At 38.4% G+C, this 20086-nt stretch overlaps 1 protein-coding gene and 1 long non-coding RNA gene across 2 annotated transcripts in view; one reads left to right on the forward strand and one right to left on the reverse strand.

Moving 5' to 3' along the window:
- LOC133557983 (uncharacterized) overlaps positions 1 to 20086 on the forward strand; it is a 47487-nt gene that overhangs the window by 21751 nt on the left and 5650 nt on the right. The window lies entirely within an intron of this gene.
- antxr1c (ANTXR cell adhesion molecule 1c) overlaps positions 734 to 20086 on the reverse strand; it is an 80835-nt gene continuing 61482 nt past the window's right edge. Inside the window, exon 18 of the mRNA XM_061909012.1 lies at positions 734 to 5934. Within this exon, the coding sequence (XP_061764996.1) occupies positions 5686 to 5934 (249 nt within the window). The 3' untranslated portion in view covers positions 734 to 5685. The remainder of the gene's footprint in view (positions 5935 to 20086) is intronic.

Below are 20086 nucleotides of genomic sequence, written 5' to 3' on the forward strand. Positions count from 1 at the left end.
GGTAAAATTTTGAAATTTACTGTCGTTTTAATAGCATTTTTAGCTAAATGAAAAAAAAAACTGTACTTTCTTTTTTGCTGTAACAAACTGTGCTGCCGTTTTGGCATTTACAGTAATACACCCAAAAATCTGCACTTGTTGATTTGCGGTAAAAAAACAACAACTGGCAGTTCAGGTGCCAAAATTTTACTGAAAAATTGGATTTTTTTTTATTTACAATAAAAAAAAACATATATACATTTTACAGTACAATGCTGGCAACGGAGCTGCCTTTTTTTTTACCATTAAAAACAGCAGTACTGTATTCCCATTTACAGTAATATACACTACATTTTGAGGTGAAATTATTGCGACTTACCATATTTTTTTTTACATTTTAGTTTACAAAAAATCTACTAATAAAATGCATTAAAAAATGTGTAAGTGTTTACTGTTAGATGCGGCCCTCTGGGGCCAAACATAACTGCGATGTGGCCCTCAGTGAAAATGACTTTGATGAGCATTCATTACATCATCCATTCATTTATTATGTCATATTTTAACCCCATCCATCCATCCATCCATTTTCTACCGCTTATTCCCTTTCGGGGTCGCGGGGGGTGCTGGCGCCTATCTCAGCTACAATCGGGCGGAAGGCGGGGTACACCCTGGACAAGTCGCCACCTCATCACTCCAAGTAAAACATGTCAGACTTCTGTCACAATTTAAAATTTGATAGAGAAACATTTCGATAGAAGCTTGGAAGTCAACCTTTATTGATACGGTTCAAAAGATCAGACCAGTAAAAAACAAACAAACATGTATATCTGCTGTTTATGCATACAATATCATGTACTTACATTTCAACCACTGCAATAATGGCTGTTCATTTTCTTGAGGCCAAGACCATACAGTATATGAGTCTTGGGAGTATGTAATAATGGCACTTTCACAACACAATGTGAGAAAAATAGTGCTACCAAGTGCATTCAAAAAGATATGCAGTATATTGTATGACGTGAAAAAGAGGACAACTCCTTCCTTCCTTCTGGCAGCAGCAGAACAATTGTTGCTGAAAAATAGTTGCATACTTGATGGACAAAAACAGTGACGTATAAATGCATTGTCATCCAAATACTGTCTTTTATGGCAACATTGGTAATTGTTTGGAATGTATATTGGAACACCATTGGTACATGTTGAATAACTGAATGCAAGACAAAAACAAAACAAGAACAAAATGTAAGGCGATGAGTATTAAAGGAATACTCTACCAACTTTTTTTAAAAAAAAACCTTCAATATACATTCAGGACACTTCATCAGGCACTCTTACAGACCCTCATGGCATACAAATGACGAAGCATCCAAAGCGTGTGTAAAATTCTAATTTTGGCTTTACAATTCAACGAATTTGAACCATTTGAATTGAATAGGCTTCGCCCCACAGGATGTTCAATTGGGATTACAGGAAGTGGAATTAAATGAATTGCAATTCAAAGAAATTCCATATAGCCAAGTAATTGGTAGTATTTGTCACGTTCAAGAAAAGTTTTGGCTTAACTACAAAAAATACTTTTCAAAACTAAAATTACCAAAAAATTCTCAGAATGGAAGTATTTATCCACCATTTTTCATCATTTGAAAGCTATAATACATTCAACTAAGTAAAACTAAGTAATATGTTTTATAGAAGATGCAGTCAGTAAAACTATTTTCTGTAAATAAAATATGTGTACATGAAAATTTAAATTTGAAATATGTATTGGATTTAGTTAGAATTGTGTTCAACTGATAACATTTTTTTTTAAATACATATAATTAAAACAAATTGTCTAGAATTTCAATTATACTTCCTTCAATTGGAATTTTACTTGCAATTCTACTTTCTGTTTGCAACCTCAATTCAATTTGGATTTTTGCACAGGCCTGTCCTGCGCCCAATAAAACAAGCAGTTTTCAATAATATCATATCCATCCATCTATCTATCCATCCATTTTCTACTGCTTGTCCCTTTCTGGATGCCGGAGCCTATTCCAGCTGCACTCGGGCGGAAGCAGGGGGTACTTTCTTTTAGAAAAATATTTTTGGAGACAAATTTGACATTGAAAATATATAGGTAATCAGTTTTCAATATCAGCGAATAAACAACCGGTAGATTGAATTTAGGAATTTTTTTTCGGAACAGGTCTTGTGTGGTGCAGGTCAATCGGCGCCACATGCTGGTTTGCACATAAATATCTCCGGACTTTAAATATAAAGCGGCCCCTTCTTCTCTGGAAAAAGAGCAGCATACATTCTGGTAAATACGATAGTCATATCCAGTGAAATGGCTCACTCTTTTTAGAATGTAGACTTGGATATAATAATATTTTATTTGCTTCTTGCAATGCTCATGTAGGTGTACCTAATGTCGTGTCCAATAAGTTCATATTTTATTCAAACATCATCAAATGCAGAAAGATAAACAATGCACTGAGGTGTTAAAAAACTGGTAAGCCTTGTTTGAGTGTCAAGCTGTTTCTAGACTGCGCACAGTGTCCATGTCGGTGCTTGTCGATATTCAAGTACTCGCCTCTGTTTCTCTCGGGAAGGCTGTAATAAATTAGATGCTCTGTGAACTGCCCTGCAGTTGCAATGTGACCGCTGAGGATAAAACTGTAGACATAACATATAATCGTAAAAAGTATCAAAATTGTGTCAAAATATTAGAAAAACAAACAAACAAACAAACAAATAAAACATGAGGAGAGAGAACCTGATTTATGGCAGCTTTGAAGTCATGACTTTTCCATTCCATGCATGCTAACAAAAAACATCCGGCCGTCTATTATGTGCGTAGATACGTAACCAAAGACATACTGCTGTGCTTTGAATCAAATTACGAAATCCAAAGCCTCTAATTAACCATTAAAAAATGCGTCAGGAAAAAAGAATGTAAAAACAAAAACAAAACCAAAACCATCCTAAAAAAAACAACTTCTGTACACTTCCCTATTATTGCATGTTGCAAAACCATGTTGCTTTAAACTAATACTTTTCCTGAAGAATAAATGTCCTGATTTAGCATGTTAGCAAAATTAGCACCAACATTTGTGAGCAAACGATCCAATCAATTCTGCAAAAACTGCTCAGGTTCTAATTACTTTTCACTTGAATTGTCGATGGCAAAGGCATAACTCAGTAGTTGATCAAACAAATCCAAAAATCGTATTGCGTGTGTTGACTTTGGTCCGTAGAGGCTTTTGCTGTCCTGCAACAATCATCCTGTTTAGGTTCCCCTGCATCACCTCGTTCACTTTGTATCAGACTAGACATACACAAAAAAGGTGTAAAAAATAAAAAGTCATCGTACTAGCATATTTTTTGGACTATAAGGCGCACTTGAAATCCTTTCATTTTCTCGAGAATGGACAGTTTACCTTATAACCCGGTGCGCCTAATGTACGGATTCATTCTGGTTGTGCTTACCGACCTTCGAAGCAATTTTATGTAATAAATGGTGTAATTAGAGTGACCAGTAGATGGCAGTCACACAAAAAGTATGTGTGCACTGTTAAATAAATCACGCTAAGAAGTACCCGTAAAAAAGCCACACACGGCGCTCAAAAATCTGTCAATATGTTTTAGTATGACTGTGGTAAGCTCCAAATTGCACCCCTTGATGGATTGTTGGAGCATTATGGCTACTGTAGTCAGACGTACTGTGCTTCAACATACGGGTAATATTATGGTGTGTTTATAAGGAATCCAAAATGGCACCTATTAGGAGACATTATCTGGTGTTTTGTCTCGCAACAAAATGCAAAACCAACAAAGTTTACCTATTGGTACCGGCTGATGTGTATTTGGGATCTGCATATGTCCAGAAAATTCGCGCGCGTCCGCCATTGTATTCCACGTGTTGTCAATAAGCTCCTTCTTTTTCTCTATTCTCTTGTTGTGGGGCATTCAGCCTCGATGTTGCCATTTGTAATTTAAAATAGGGTACAGTTCTAAAGTGTATTTGTCAAAAGACTTGCTATGAGAGCGCCCAAAACTACTGATACAACAAAGATGACGGGCAGAAGACGTTGTCAAAGTGGAGCCACGCAAATAAGACCGCCCACAAAACGGTGAATCCTGAAGAGATGTCCAGAAAGCGACTTGAAGATGGTCTGCTAGTCAGCATTTTGACCGAAGAGCCACCGTTGCATGATATACGGGTGAGGCGTGGCACGGTTGGGAGAGTGGCCGTGCCAGCAACCTGGGGGTTCCTGGTTCAATCCCCACCTTCTACCGACCTCGTCACGTCCGTTGTGTCCTTGAGCAAGACACTACACCAGGGGTAGGGAACCAATGGCTCTAGAGCCAGATGTGGCTCTTTTGATGACTGCACCTGGCTCTCAGATAAATCTTAGCTGACATTGCTTAACATGGTAAGTAATGAATAATTCCGCTGGTAATCAGTGTCAAAAATAACGTTCAAAACATAAAACATTCTCATGTATTTTAATCCATCCATCCGGTTCTACCGCATCTGTTCAAGAAGTCGCATTAACGGTAAGAATTACTTTATTTATTGTTGGTTAGCTTCAGAATAACAATTTTATTAAAAAGAATAAGAGACTTATTATACTCTAAAAATGTTGGTCTTACTTAAAAATGCACGCATTTAGTTGTATTCAGTGTTAAAAAAATATATTATATGGCTCTCACGGAAATACTTTTTAAAATATTTGGCTTGTATGGCTCTCTCAGCCAAAAAGGTTCCCGACCCCTGCACTACACCCTTTCTCCTGATGGGTTGTTTTTAGGGCAGCTCCCGCCATCAGTGCGTGAATGGATGAATGTGGAAATAGTGTCAAAGCGCTTTGATTACCTTGAAGGTCGAAAAGCGCTATACAAGTATAACCCATTCATCATTTATGTAGACCACAAGGAAGTGTTTTAAATACAGTGGGACAAAAATCATAATATGACCCTTTTAATGTGCCTTTTGTATGAAAATAGACCTGACGGAAATTATAATTATAATGTGGTGCGCCTTATGGTCCGAAAAAACCCCAACATAATTCTGACTTTTATTTCTAGTGTGGCCAACGGAGGGAAAACTGATCCAAAAATAAAGAAACGCCACAAAAAAACGGGAAACATGCACAACAAACACAAACCTGAAAACAACTAGTTAACCTCCATGTTGTTCATTGAAATTTCAGTAATTCTCATTTGCAGCTGTTTTGGGGAGCTTGAGTGCAATTTAAAAAAAAGAAAAAAATACATTGCAGTGTTTTTTTGTGATTTCAGCATTTCCTCATTGTATGTGTTTCATAGGGTTTGTGTGTTTTTGGATAATTTCTGTCGATGGGGCATCATGTCATTATTTAAAAAAAATGGAAAACATGGTCTTTAAGTTCTCAGAAAAGAACGAAAACAAAACTTAACATGTGACTCTCAAATGAGTGCATAGTGTTGAAAGTGTAACACTCCTGGTGTTAGTTGCATAGAAACTGCAAGCATACAAAGTCATTGAAGGCCTCACTGATTATGTTAAGAATCTTTCCTCTAGACAGACGTACGAGAGAGAGCAAAATAAGCCGTAATTGATCAGGTGATGATGATCTTCAGGGAATAGCAGAAGAACCTGCGTCTGGAGGACTGACGTCAGAATGAGGGTCAACAGAGTGGTCAGTCAGCGAACGGGGGCGGGCTTATTACCTGGCTCATTCATGGTCGCAGGCTGGGTGGTGGACGCGACGGTGGTGGACAGGGAAGCCCGGGGGGTGTACGAGACGGAGGCGGTCCTGGTGGGAGATTGGCCACAGGGGGGGCTTTGGCGGGGGGGCTGGAGATTGCAGGGGACTCGGCGCGGTGGTAGTCAGGCACAGGTGGTGAGGGCGTGTGGATTGGGGAGCGAGGCGCTGACTTGGCTGGATGGGAGCCTTCTTTCACTCTTGTGAAGTTGATGCATCGACCCTGAAGTTGAAGAGAAACACATCAGAGAACTGGTTGTGATATAACATAGGACAGGCATGTCAAAAGGGGCCATTTTTTAATCTGCAGCTCATTTTGGTACCTCAACTTGAGAGTGTTTTGAGATCAGGGCTGTCTCTCAGCTATTTTTTTAGTTTAATTCAGGGGTGCTAAACTCATTTTCATTGAGGGCTCGTCACAATTATGGCTGCCCTCAGAGGGCTCCATATAACAGGAAATAATATATGCTGCTCAGTGGCCTTGTGGTTAGAGTGTCCGCCCATAGACTGGAAGGTTGTGAGTTCAAACCCCGGCCAAGTCATACCATATACTATAAAAATGGGACCCATTACCGCCCTGCTTGGCACTCAGCATCAAGGGTTGGAGATGGAGGTTAAATCATCAAATGATTCTCGAGCGTGGCCGCCGCTGCTGTTCACTGCTCCCCTCACATCCCAGGGTGTGAACAAGGGGATGGTTCGAATGCAGAAGATAATTTCCCCATACCTAGTGTGCGTGTGACTATTGTTGGGACTTTAACTTTAATTTCCCTCTACTTTTGATTATCTTAATAAAAAACCCTGCAGATTTTACAGTGAAAACCTGGCAATGAAGTTACCAGAATTTAACTGTAAAATATACACTGTTTTTACAACATATTACGGTAAATGGGAAAAAGTCAGAATTTTACTGTAAAATGTATAGGTTTTTTTAACATCATATCACTGGAAATGGAAAAAACAGTTCCACGTTTTTCCATTTCCAGTAATATGTTGTCAAAAAAAGTATACAATTCACAATAAAATTAGTTCAATTTCGGCAACTGGTATCGTTTTTCCATTTACAGTAATACACCGTAAAAACAACTGTAGATTTTACAGAAAAAAAACTGTCAGCTCAGTTGACAGAATTTTACCGTAAAAACTTTCGTAAAATCACCGTAAATGTTACTGTAAAATATGTTTTACAGTGTACAATTTAATGGATAACTTGCTTTGTAATCATAAGTCAAGCAGATATTTGAGAATCTACTTTTAATTTGAAAAAAAATATGTTTTGAAAATATAATAATATTTGTTGAAATATTCGATATTAGAGTTTAAAAGGTATATGTAATTTAATGTAATACATACATACATACGAGATAAGGTACTTTATTGAGACATGCCATTTCCAGGCGTTTGCGGCCCACATAAAATGATGTAGCGGACCAGATCTGGCCCCTGGGCCTTGAGTTTGACACCTGTGCTTTGAGTGGTATTTCAACTTAAGAGTTTCTTGAGATAAGAGCTGTGGTTGTTATGCTTTAAATAGCAAACAAACATTTCAGTTACAAATTGTAAGATCCGACCACAACATCTGGGCTTACTTGCGAGCATTACCTTATTGCTAAATATCAACATATGTTTGTTTTCCAAACATGGGTAGGAAGAAAGTGGATTTAAAGGGTAGTGCTGTGAATAAGTGGATGAAAAAAAAAATACATCATCAAAAACACGACCGAGTGCCTCAGCAACTTTATTGACAATAGGAGCGTATCACTGCTAGTCTGCACCCTACTGAAGCAGAATGAGTCTAACCTCAGCCAATAACGTTAAGATGGTAGCTAAACAAAGTGGCAGGCGTCACAAAAACACAGACAAAATATCCTCTCTATCGGTTGTCTGTTGTGAAGTGAATTGTGAAGTGAATTATATTTATATAGCGCTTTTCTCTAGTGACTCAAAGCGCTTTACATAGTGAAACCCAATATCTAAGTTACATTTAAACCAGTGTGGGTGGCACTGGGAGCAGGTGGGTAAAGTGTCTTGCCCAAGGACACTACGGCAGTGACTAGGGTGGCGGAAGCGGGAATCGAACCTGCAACCCTCAAGTTGCTGGCACGGCCGCTCTACCAACCGAGCTATACCGCTGTTTACAGCGCAGTCTCCTTTTTCACAGCCATTTGTGCATAAATGTGCTCGTTTGCACCCAGATTTTAGGTCAAACAAAACCAACAGTTTTAATCTTGATAAATCACATTGTGAGTGCTAAATGTTTCTATTAACATCTCCTCCACACGGTATTGTGGGCATTCTGACAATCAGCATATATACTGCATGTCCATGAACACAGACACCTAATGGATTGCACTCCTTATTCTGCTCATTTAAGTTTACCATGAATTGATTAACGTGGACCCCGACTTAAACAAGTTGAAAAACTTATTCGGGTGTTACCATTTAGTGGTCAATTGTACGGAATATGTACTGTACTGTGCAACCTACTAATAAAAGTTTCAATCAATCAATCAATCATGAGCTTAGTAGTTCAGCTTTGTTTCATTGTTCCATGTGTTAAACTTTGGGTCATAGTTTCTAACAGAGTCTTTGTTTATTCTCTATAATGTGTCTCATTTGGGATTTGCTTTTTCTTTGTCTATAATTGCCATTTTGTGCCTTTGAATTTGTGACTCACTTGAATTTTCCCTTTTTTTGTTCTATTGACCCGCTCATCTGAATCCATCAGTTAAGTTGCATTAAGGACACACACAAGCATACTTTAAGGATAGACACAGGTGTCCAATCAGAAGTACATATGGGCAGAGGTGGCGGCAGTGACATTAGTCTAACTTTGTGTGTGTGTGTGTGTGTGTGTGTGTGTGTGTGTGTGCGTGTGTGCGCGCGCGTGCGTGCGGGTGTATTTTTTTATGCCTGTGTGAGAGCATGTCTAGCCAGCTGGTGCTCCAGATGACTCTTAAATCCTGACTTTGGCACCCTAGCTCCAAAGAATCCTGGCAAGTAGTCATTTACTAGAGAACAATGTTTAAAAATCCTCCATAGGAGAACAAAATTGCAATGAAAGTGCATGATATGAAAAAAAAAAAGAGTCTCTCTATAGCACAGGTGTCAAACTCAAGGCCCGGGGACCAAATCTGGCCCGCCACGTGATTTTATGTGGCCTGTGAAAGCCTGGAAATAATATGGGTTAATACAGTGCTTCATCTTTTCTTACTAAATATATTTGTTCTTTCCCTTTTGACATTAAAAATCATGTACTGCATGCAACTGAATATCTTTTAAAATAATCCCAAAATATTTTTTGTTAAAATAAAGGTAAAACCATACTCATATCTGCTTGACTTATGATTTCAAAACAAATGATCAATCAAATTGTAGACTGTAAAATTGACTATAGATTTTACGGTTGAATTCCGCTGACTGAGGTTTTTACCATAAACTCAACTTTGGTACTGTTTTTTCCCATATACAGGAAGACAATAAAACATTAAAAAACAAACAAATAAAAAAAAACATCAAAATAACAAGATTTTACGATAAAAAAAAAAAAAAAATTGGCAGCTGTGTTGCTTGAATTTTACAGCTAAAATCAGTGGAATTGTTTCTCCATTCCATTTATTCCATTTGTTTATATTCTGTAAAAAACACTGCTTTTACTGTAAAATTTTGGTGACGAAGCTGCCAGTTTTTAAAGTAAAATTTTAATACTTTTTTTGCAGCTTTTGTAAAAAAATATATTGTTAATGTGTTATATACAGTATATATACATGTACATTAATATATTACTCATTGTTAAACGCGGCACTCTGAGGGCAACCATAAGTGCGATGTGGCCCTCAATGAAAACCAGTTAGACACCCCTGCTATGGAGTTTCATCAATGTCATAGAATTAAGTGTTGTGTTCTATTACCTAATTTTTAGACAGTTAAAGGCCCCCATGAGGAGGCTTATGTTAAGTGAGTAAATTGTTTATAAGACCTAGTAAGTTTTTTGACTCAAGCTCATGCGCGCTGACGTCAATATAAATGATGTGGTTTGGAGCAGAGGTTACTTGGTTCATTGCAGGGAGAGCGGAAAGGACTGTGTGCCTCATTTGATATCTGCATTTTTCATAAATCTTTAAGAACTCCAGGCATGTAAATTAGCCGACCATAAACCACTAATTATAAACAGCTTCTTACTGCACAGTGCATCTCCTCCTTCACAGCTAAGTGGCCGATTGAGAGACTTTTAATGACAACTTATTGCCCTCATGTTTGAATAAACTATTTGAAAACCATTCATGTACTTTGGACTTGATAAGTTCCATGACAACATCTACAGAAACTGACCAAATAAGAAAATATGTACCGTATTTTTCGGACTATAAGTCACATTTTTTTTCATAGGTTTTTTGTGAGACTTGGCCAAACTATTAAAAAAAATAAAAAAATATTACTATTATTATTATTTTAATTTTTTTTGGTTTGGCCAAGTCTCACCCTGTGGAGAAGACTGCGACTTATAGTCCGAAAAATACGGTACACCTTTTGCTGCCATACCAGCTTCTGTTCTTCAAGAAACTGGGGTTTTTCGTATTGATGGTATCGATACCAAACCTGATATCATTGTTGGATTGATACTAACATAATAAGATCTATAGTTTTTGGTTCTCGTCTGTTTAGTTTAAAAAATATCTGTTTTTGACGCTTTCATAATGTTACATTACTGATATTTAAATACATTTCTGTATTATTTGCAAACACAGGGAATATGTTTTAGACACAGAAGGGATTTGGGAAAAAACTAAATAATTTACTGTGTTAATTTATTTTATTATGTTGCTCAAATAATTGTATGTAACAACAAAAGAAACATTTATTTTGTCGGTATTGTCACAAACATATGTATGTATATATATATATATATATATATATATATATATATATATATATATATATGTATACATATATGTATGTGTGCGTGTGACAATACTAACACAATATTTTCTCATATATATATATATGTATATATAAAATTATATTTATATGTATATATATAAAATTATATATATTTATATATATGTATATATATGTGTATATATGTATATGTGACAATACCAACTATTTTTTTTCACACATATTTAGTTATTTTATACACTATTTATTTTTGATAACATCTTTCATGTCAAAGATATTTATATCAACCGATCGAAGAATAAAAACATTGTATACAGTATTTCAGAACATTTGGCATTTATCTGAACTCAATGGTTTGGAGTGTGTCATATGATATGCATATACATAAATGTAATTTAAAACATTTGTATGCACGTACAACACTTAAGACCTTCCGTATATCTGTGTGGAATTAAGTTATGGAAAGGATTAAGCCAAGTAATCAAACAATGTATTAATATGATCCACTTCAAGAAACTCTTCAAACTTTAAGTGTTTACAAAGTACGAAGAAGAAGAACCATGATAAACATTCAGAATTTTTTCATCCATCCATTCATTTTCTAGATAATCTTATTTATCTCACCATCTGAAATATAAATTAGTTCAGTAACTATTATTTATTTAATGATTTTTAATTTTAATACTTATGGAGTATATTGTGAATAAATTGAGAACAGGAAGTGAACAAAAGTTTTAATAACTGCTATGTAGAGGAAAAGGGGTAGGATTTCCTACTTCTTTTCGAACATGTTGAGTAAAGAAACTGGAAATTGTGATGTATCATGTCGTATGCATGCATGTTCTAAATTTTCACAAACTCAACTCAACTCATCTGACAAGGAAAAAGCTCTACTACTTATTCGCCAAACCCGTTCCAAGAGTCTCTCATATCTGACACTATTAAAGAACTGTGATTGGATATATTCCGAATTTGTACAACCCATCAACTCGATGAACTGCTGGATGACTTTAGTGGCCAACTAGATTAAATAAGATTATATTTCGGTTATGTCAACATTTTTGTCGACACTGGTCTACTAAGGGTTGAGGGAGGGGTGTGTGTGTCCGAGTGCGTGTATTGCGGAGCGCTGACCCTGACAACCGAGGAATAGCGATGAGGAAAGGTGATACTAGTTTATCATGTCCTTTTATCAGCGGATTCATCAGATACTGCCAAACATTTTATCATCCCCTCTCTTGTTTGTGCTTCATTCAACCAAACTGTAGTAACGTGCCACTTCACATTCTCAGTAATGGCAACTGCAATGGGAACAATAATTAAATAGATTACTCGTTACTGAAAAAAATAACTGCGTTATACTCTAATATCGTTAATATTTACAGTGCTTGTGCTCATTGGATTGGTGAAACAGAGTCATGTGATAGCGCCCGCTGAAAGAAGGCTCTCTGACAATCCCAAACATTTTTTGTTTGCAAGCTGTAATAAATAAATTACCAATCATCTCTCACAACAACGCGCTTCAAAGATTGCGGCTTCACTATATCGCGTATTATGTGTTTTTTAAGCTTGTTATCAGTGGCATGTCTCAGGGGTGGCACGCGCCACTCCGAGAATCCGACAGGCTACCCCGAGTGTCACCCCACTCAGAGGTGGAACGATTTGAAGCATACGAACCCGTATCCTGCAAGTGGTGGTAGTGTGCTTTAATCCAGTGATGTGACGAGATGTGCGAGGTTTTGAAGCGTGTGTCAAGTACTCGGGATCTTTCTGTGTGGAGTTTGCATGTTCTTCCCGTGACTGCGTGGGTGCCCTCCGGGTTTTCGGCTTTCTCCCACTTCCAAAAACATGCACCTGGGGATAGGTTGATTGGCAACACTAAATTGGCCCTATTGTGTGAATGTGAGTGTGAATGTTGTCTGTTTATCTGTGTTGGCCCTGCGATGAGGTGGCGACTCGTCCAGGGTGTACCCCGCCTTCCGCCCGATTGTAGCAGAGATAGGCACCAGCGCCCCCCGCGGCCCCAAAGGGGAATAAGCGGCAGAAAATGGATGGATGGATGGATGAATGTTTTTAATTATTTCACCTTATTTTGTAAAGTACATAACTCCAGATGTGTTCATTCACAGTTTTGAAGCCAATGTGTAAATAGTCATGAAAATAAAGAAAACGCATTGACTGAGAAGGTATGTCCAAACTTTTGGTATGTACTTTATATATAATACATATATATACATTTTTCAGACAAAAGGAGGGATAGTGTGAGTTTATGGAAAAAAAAACCTTGTCATTGTTCCAAAATTAATACTGCATGAAAATCAGTGATGTTATGAATTATTGACCTAATAAAGGATGTAATTATCTCATCTAAAGTATTCCACTTTGCAACTATTTAAAAAAAAATGTATCCATATTTTGTTTTTCCAATCAAAAAAGTAAGTTTTAATAAATTTTTTTATCTATTCATAGGTCTCGTATATATATATATATACATATATATATATATATATCTCAAGCTGTTAAAGTAGTTAAAAACATATATATATGACTTACTTATAACACTTTCTTAATATCATCGCTTAAGAGGCTTAACGAAGTTTTGAATCAAATAGACTCTTTCAAACCTTAGAATAGCAACTAAATGGACTCAAAGAAGCAATTCTTTGTGGACATTTTTAAGATTAGTTTTTGAGAAACTCTGCTCTTGTGTTTGCAGCCTAGGAAAAAAAAAACGTTTACTCATTCCGTCTTTCTTCCGTCTGTCTGTCTGGCTCATTGTCACACACTTCTGTAGACACATCAACACCTGCTTCACATTACAGGCCTGACATGTGCTCTAAAACCTGCATGAGGGCCGGCTCACTCTTTCTTATCCTTGTACTTTGATACCTGGGATACTTACTGCTTTATTTCCAAATCTCAGAAATCCACAGATAAGAGTTGAGAGGTGTATATTACTGCAAGTTTTTAAACTATCATTTGTTTTTCATCCTCTAATCTTAATCTCTCCCTTTCAGCTATGAGGCCTTGGTCTAAACACCAGTTAAAATCATGCCTTTCTTGCAGAAAAGGTTCCAATAATTTTTTTAACAGGAATTCCTCGCTTAAGAGTGTTTTCTTGGCATAGCAAGGGAGTACAGCCCTTTCTACCCTCAAGAGACTAAATTTCGCCCTGATTCTGCGTCTTCACCAGCGCAACCTGGAGAATTATGGAGTCAATTTTCGTCACTTTTGTGTCTCTCCTGCCCAGCGAGGCCAACTTTCGTTGGTTCTCCATGACGCAATTCTCATCGCTAAGAAGAAATCATGCCTTTTTCCACTGAAGCAATATGCGGTTTGTGATGAAGCCTCAGAAATATCTCCAGGCCTGCTCGTTTCCAGGCATTGGAATGTTGTATGTTCACCATGAGTGGAAACAAGCATCTTTTAATGTAATCTTTCAATTGAAATAAGTGTTACCTGAGCTTTATTTGGAAAATACACTTGCCAAAACGCACAATCCAGACTTGTTTTGTTGCCGTGTAATGCATGTTTTTGACGTACCAAATGCTGTGTCATCAATCCTGTACATAATATTACACTAACTGCTCTATAAATCAATCTAAATGTACCTTCATAAAGTTCATACAGTATTATCCAAACTAATATGCAGGCTTAGGTAGGTAGTACATGCTACATTTACACCCTTATATTTACTTAGAGTATCAGTAGAATGGAAAAACAAATAGCGCCTTTATTGAAGCTATTATCTGCGATGAGTTGGCGACTTGTCCAGGGTGTACAACGCCTTCCGCCCGATTGTAGCTGAGATAGGCACCAGCGCCCCCCGCGACCACAAAGGGAATAAGTTGTAGAAAATGGATGGATGGATGGATTGAAGCTATTATCATATACTTTATATCTTATTTATAACACCAAAATACCTACTAAGTTTGCGAATAAATACATATGATCAAAATAGTATCAATCTCAGAGAGATTCCCTAGCCATTTCGAGAGATATTGAGCAAGCCAATCACATGATCTGTGATGTAGCGTTAGGAACCACAGATTCCTTCCCCATCAACAACAATGCTAATCAAGCAGACTTTGTGAGAGCCAACGATTAATTTTGGAAAAAATGATGATGCAGAACCTTAGATTTTCAAGCTGGAACACAAGGAGGAGCAATAAGTTTTAGAAGCCGAGTACTAAACCGATGCAGCATTGTTGTAAAACTATAGCATTTGCAGCATTGCTCCGTGCTAAACATACAAACTAAGAATAAAAAAAAAATTAAAATAAAACAAACATTTACTGTTACACTTACAATTTCCACACGTACTGGAATGTCAACAGACGAGATGCTCACATAATCCTGTTTAGATTAGGAATCAGTTACAAAAAAAAAAGCTTTTTTTGCCATCTCTGGGAATGTCAAAGTTGATGAGCCTCTCAGTCCATGGCCACATTTGTCTATTACCAGGTGAGAGATGCATGAATTATAATATAGAATTTACTTTTACTAAGTTAGAGGCAAAGCAGAAGTGTGTCAACAATCGCAGCGTATGCTACCATTAACTCACTGCAATCAATGCGTTGCTAAAATAGGCCGTCAGCGTTAGCGTTTATAATAACAATATTGCTCATACTTGGTTAATATTCAGATCACAACATGTAAATGAAGTATTGTTAGCGGTTTCTGGATGCTTTTTTAGAGGGTTTTATGATAGAGGACCCTTGATCTGTTGACTCAACTGGTAGCTATTTATTTACCATTTTGAACGCATAACAAAAAGTATGTGTTCTTGTCTTGCATAAGGATTTTTTTTTTTCCAAGATGGCGGCGCCCGGACGGGCTGCGTCCTCGCGGAGCTCCTGCTAAAGATGAAACATTTGGCAGAAATACCGGACAATTCCACAGACTTTATGGCTGGCTCACATCGTGGTCACTCCGTGATCACGTACGACCGCCAGACACTTCTGGATGTGGACATATCGGGCCGTTTTGGACTGATAGACGCGTGCGTGCTAAACATGCTAACTAGCATGGGAATACGTCGGCGGCTACATCCAGCGGCCTGTGAAGCAGGGGAGTCTAGTAGCAGCGGGGGCCGTCTACGGAGCAGACGCCAGCGGTGTGATCGGAAACGCGGATGTCGAGCGGGGCTAAAAACAAAGCAGAAGGCTAATCCCCACAGAACACCACTTCCCTCCATCCTGAAGACGGATTTAGATGGAAAATGCGAGACTACTGGTCTGGGTAAGGAGTCAGTTAAATTAGAACAAGTTTTTTCTGCTTTGAGTGTTTCAGCGTTGGACATGTGTTTTACTTAGGTGGCTAACTATGATGCGTGCAGTTTATCAAAGCAACAAACAAACAATCGGAAAATCCCCGTTACTGAGGTGGCTAACCATGATGCGTGCAGTTTATCAAAGCAACAATCAAACAATCGGAAAATTCCTGTCGTATCAATTCCTAGATATGGTCGTAACTATACTAAATGCACTGGGCATAATAAACACAACATTATTAATATTGCTACTACGGATAATTTGATCAAAAACTCTCTAAAACAGCCGACTACCTATAATATAGGTTTTTTAAACATAAGATCATTGTCTCCTAAAACGTTGTTAGTTAATGATATTATCAGAGACAACAATCTTAACGTCATCGGTCTCAGCGAAACCTGGCTTAAACCAAACGACTTTTTTGCGCTAAATGAGGCATGTCCTCCTAACTTTACACATGCGGATATTGCCCGTCCGCTTAAAAGGGGTGGGGGGGTCGCACTAATATACAACGAAAACTTTAACCTTAGTCCTAACATAAATAATAAATATAAATCGTTTGAGGTGCTTACTATGAAGTCTGTCACACCGCTGCCTCTACACCTGGCTGTTATCTACCGCCCCCCAGGGCCCTATTCGGACTTTATCAATGAATTCTCAGAGTTCGTTGCTGATCTAGTGACACACGCCGATAATATAATCATAATGGGGGACTTTAATATCCATATGAATACCCCATCGGACCCACCGTGCGTAGCGCTCCAGACTGTAATTGATAGCTGTGGTCTCACACAAATAATAAATGAACCCACGCGTTGCAACGGTAATACGATAGACCTAGTGCTTGTCAGGGGTATCACCGTCTCCAAAGTTACGATACTCCCGTATACTAAAGTATTGTCCGATCATTACCTTATAAAATTCGAGGTTCAGACGCATGTTCGTCAAACTAATAATAATAATAACTGCTATAGCAGCCGCAACATTAATACGGCCACAACGACAACTCTTGCTGACCTACTGCCCTCGGTAATGGCACCATTCCCAAAGTATGTGGGCTCTATTGATAACCTCACTAACAACTTTAACGACACCCTGCGCGAAACCATTGATAACATAGCACCGCTAAAGTTAAAAAAGGCTCCAAAAAAGCGCACCCCGTGGTTTACAGAAGAAACTAGAGCTCAGAAATTATTATGTAGAAAGCTGGAACGCAAATGGCGCACGACTAAACTTGAGGTGCACCATCAAGCATGGAGTGATGGTTTAATAACTTATAAACGCATGCTTACCTTAGCTAAAGCTAAATATTACTCAAATCTCATCCACCGTAATAAAAACGATCCTAAATTTTTGTTTAGTACGGTAGCATCGCTAACCCAACAAGGGACCCCTTCCAGTAGCTCAACCCACTCAGCTGATGACTTTATGCAATTCTTTAGTAAGAAAATTGAAGTCATTAGAAAGGAGATTAAAGACAATGCGTCCCAGCTACAATGGGGTTCTATTAACACTGATACGATGGTATATACGGCGGATACTGCCCTCCAAAATAGTTTCTCTCGTTTTGAGGAAATAACATTAGAGGAATTGTTACAACGTGTAAATGGAATAAAACAGACAACATGCTTACTTGACCCTCTTCCTGGGAAACTGATCAAGGAGCTCTTTGTATTATTAGGTCCATCAGTGCTAAATATTATAAACTTATCACTCTCCTCGGGCACTGTTCCCCTAGCATTCAAAAAGCGGTTATTCATCCTCTTCTTAAAAGACCTAACCTCGATCCTGACCTCATGGTAAACTACCGACCGGTGTCTCACCTTCCCTTTATTTCAAAAATCCATGAAAAAATTGTTGCGGAGCAGTTAAATGAACACTTAGCGTCTAACAATCTATGTGAAACCTTTCAATCCGGTTTCAGAGCAAATCACTCCACGGAGACAGCCCTCGCAAAAATGACTAATGATCTATTGCTAACGATGGATTCTGATGCGTCATCTATGTTGCTGCTCCTCGATCTTAGCGCTGCTTTCGATACCGTCGATCATAATATTTTATTAGAACGTATCAAAACACGAATTGGTATGTCAGACTTAGCCCTGTCTTGGTTTAACTCTTATCTTACTGATAGGATGCAGTGTGTCTCCCATAACAATGTGACCTCGGACTACGTTAAGGTAACGTGTGGAGTTCCCCAGGGTTCGGTCCTTGGCCCTGCACTCTTCAGCATCTACATGCTGCCGCTAGGTGACATCATACGCAAATACGGTGTTAGCTTTCACTGTTATGCTGATGACACCCAACTCTACATGCCCCTAAAGCTGACCAACACGCCGGATTGTAGTCAGTTGGAGGTGTGTCTTAATGAAATTAAACAATGGATGTCCGCTAACTTTTTGCAACTCAACGCCAAAAAAACGGAAATGCTGATTATCGGTCCTGCTAGACACCGAACTCTATTTAATAATACAACTCTAACATTTGACAACCAAACAATTAAACAAGGCGACACGGTAAAGAATCTGGGTATTATTTTCAACCCAACTCTCTCCTTTGAGGCACACATTAAAAGCGTTACTAAAACGGCCTTCTTTCATCTCCGTAATATCGCTAAAATTCGCTCCATTCTGTCCACTAAAGACGCTGAGATCATTATCCATGCGTTTGTTACGTCTCGCCTCGACTATTGTAACGTATTATTTTCGGTTCTCCCCATGTCTAGCATTAAAAGATTACAGTTGGTACAAAATGCGGCTGCTAGACTTTTGACAAGAACAAGAAAGTTTGATCACATTACGCCTGTACTGGCTCACCTACACTGGCTTCCTGTGCACTTAAGATGTGACTTTAAGGTTTTACTACTTACGTATAAAATACTACACGGTCTAGCTCCATCCTATCTTACCGATTGTATTGTACCATATGTCCCGGCAAGAAATCTGCGTTCAAAGGACTCCGGCTTGTTAGTGATTCCCAAAGCCCAAAAAAAGGCTGCGGGCTATAGAGCGTTTTCCGTTCGGGCTCAGGTACTCTGGAATGCCCTCCCGGTAACAGTTCGAGATGCCACCTCAGTAGAAGCATTTAAGTCTCACCTTAAAACTCATTTGTATACACTAGCCTTTAAATAGACTCCCTTTTTAGACCAGTTGATCTGCCGTTTCTTTTCTTTTTCTTCTATGTCCCACTCTCCCTTGTGGAGGGGGTCCGGTCCGATCCGGTGGCCATGTACTGCTTGCCTGTGTATCGGCTGGGGACATCTCTGCGCTGCTGATCCGCCTCCGCTTGGGATGGTTTCCTGCTGGCTCCGCTGTGAACAGGACTCTCGATGCTGTGTTGGATCCGCTTTGGACTGGACTCTCGCGACTGTGTTGGATCCATTGTGGATTGAACTTTCACAGTATCATGTTAGACCCGCTCGACATCCATTGCTTTCCTCCTCTCTAAGGTTCTCATAGTCATTATTGTCACCGACGTCCCACTGGGTCATTATTGTCACCGATGTCCCACTGGGTGTGAGTTTTCCTTGCCCTTATGTGGGCCTACCGAGGATGTCGTGGTGGTTTGTGCAGCCCTTTGAGACACTAGTGATTTAGGGCTATATAAGTAAACATTGATTGATTGATTGATTGAAGGATTGTGAACAGCACAACTATTTCCAATTTTTGCGCATTTCCAGTATGACTGATCTGATGATATGGTCAGAGTACAGAAGCGTTCCCATTATGATGTCATCCGGTCTCGAATCTGCGGAAATTGCCGAACATATTCGAAGAGGAATATTCAACCATCTAAAATTGTGGCATGTTGTGATGTTTAGTATTTTCACATTATTTGTGGATTGTAAATACAATTGGATATGGTTCAATGGATATAATGAAACACAATTAAGCATATAAAGTAAACATGTTGTTCCATTTTACTAGTATTTTAGGAACTTTTTGGGAAAATTGTATTGTCAGAGTCATACTTCATCGTATTTAGTGTTTTTATTAAGAAAAAACACTACTTTTACCCCGTTACATTGAGTTTAATTCCGATCGCTTCATTTATTTTACGCTATTGATTACTGCAGTGGCATGGCTCAGTTGGTAGAGTGCCCGTGCCAGCAACCTGAGGGTTCCATGTTCGATTCCCGCTTCCGCTCAAAGTGCTTTGAGTCACTTAAGAAAAGCGCTCTATAAATACATTTCACTTCACTTC

The sequence above is a fragment of the Nerophis ophidion genome, linkage group LG08 (assembly GCF_033978795.1).
Source record: "Nerophis ophidion isolate RoL-2023_Sa linkage group LG08, RoL_Noph_v1.0, whole genome shotgun sequence".
In the NCBI taxonomy this organism is placed as follows: Eukaryota; Metazoa; Chordata; class Actinopteri; order Syngnathiformes; family Syngnathidae; genus Nerophis; species Nerophis ophidion.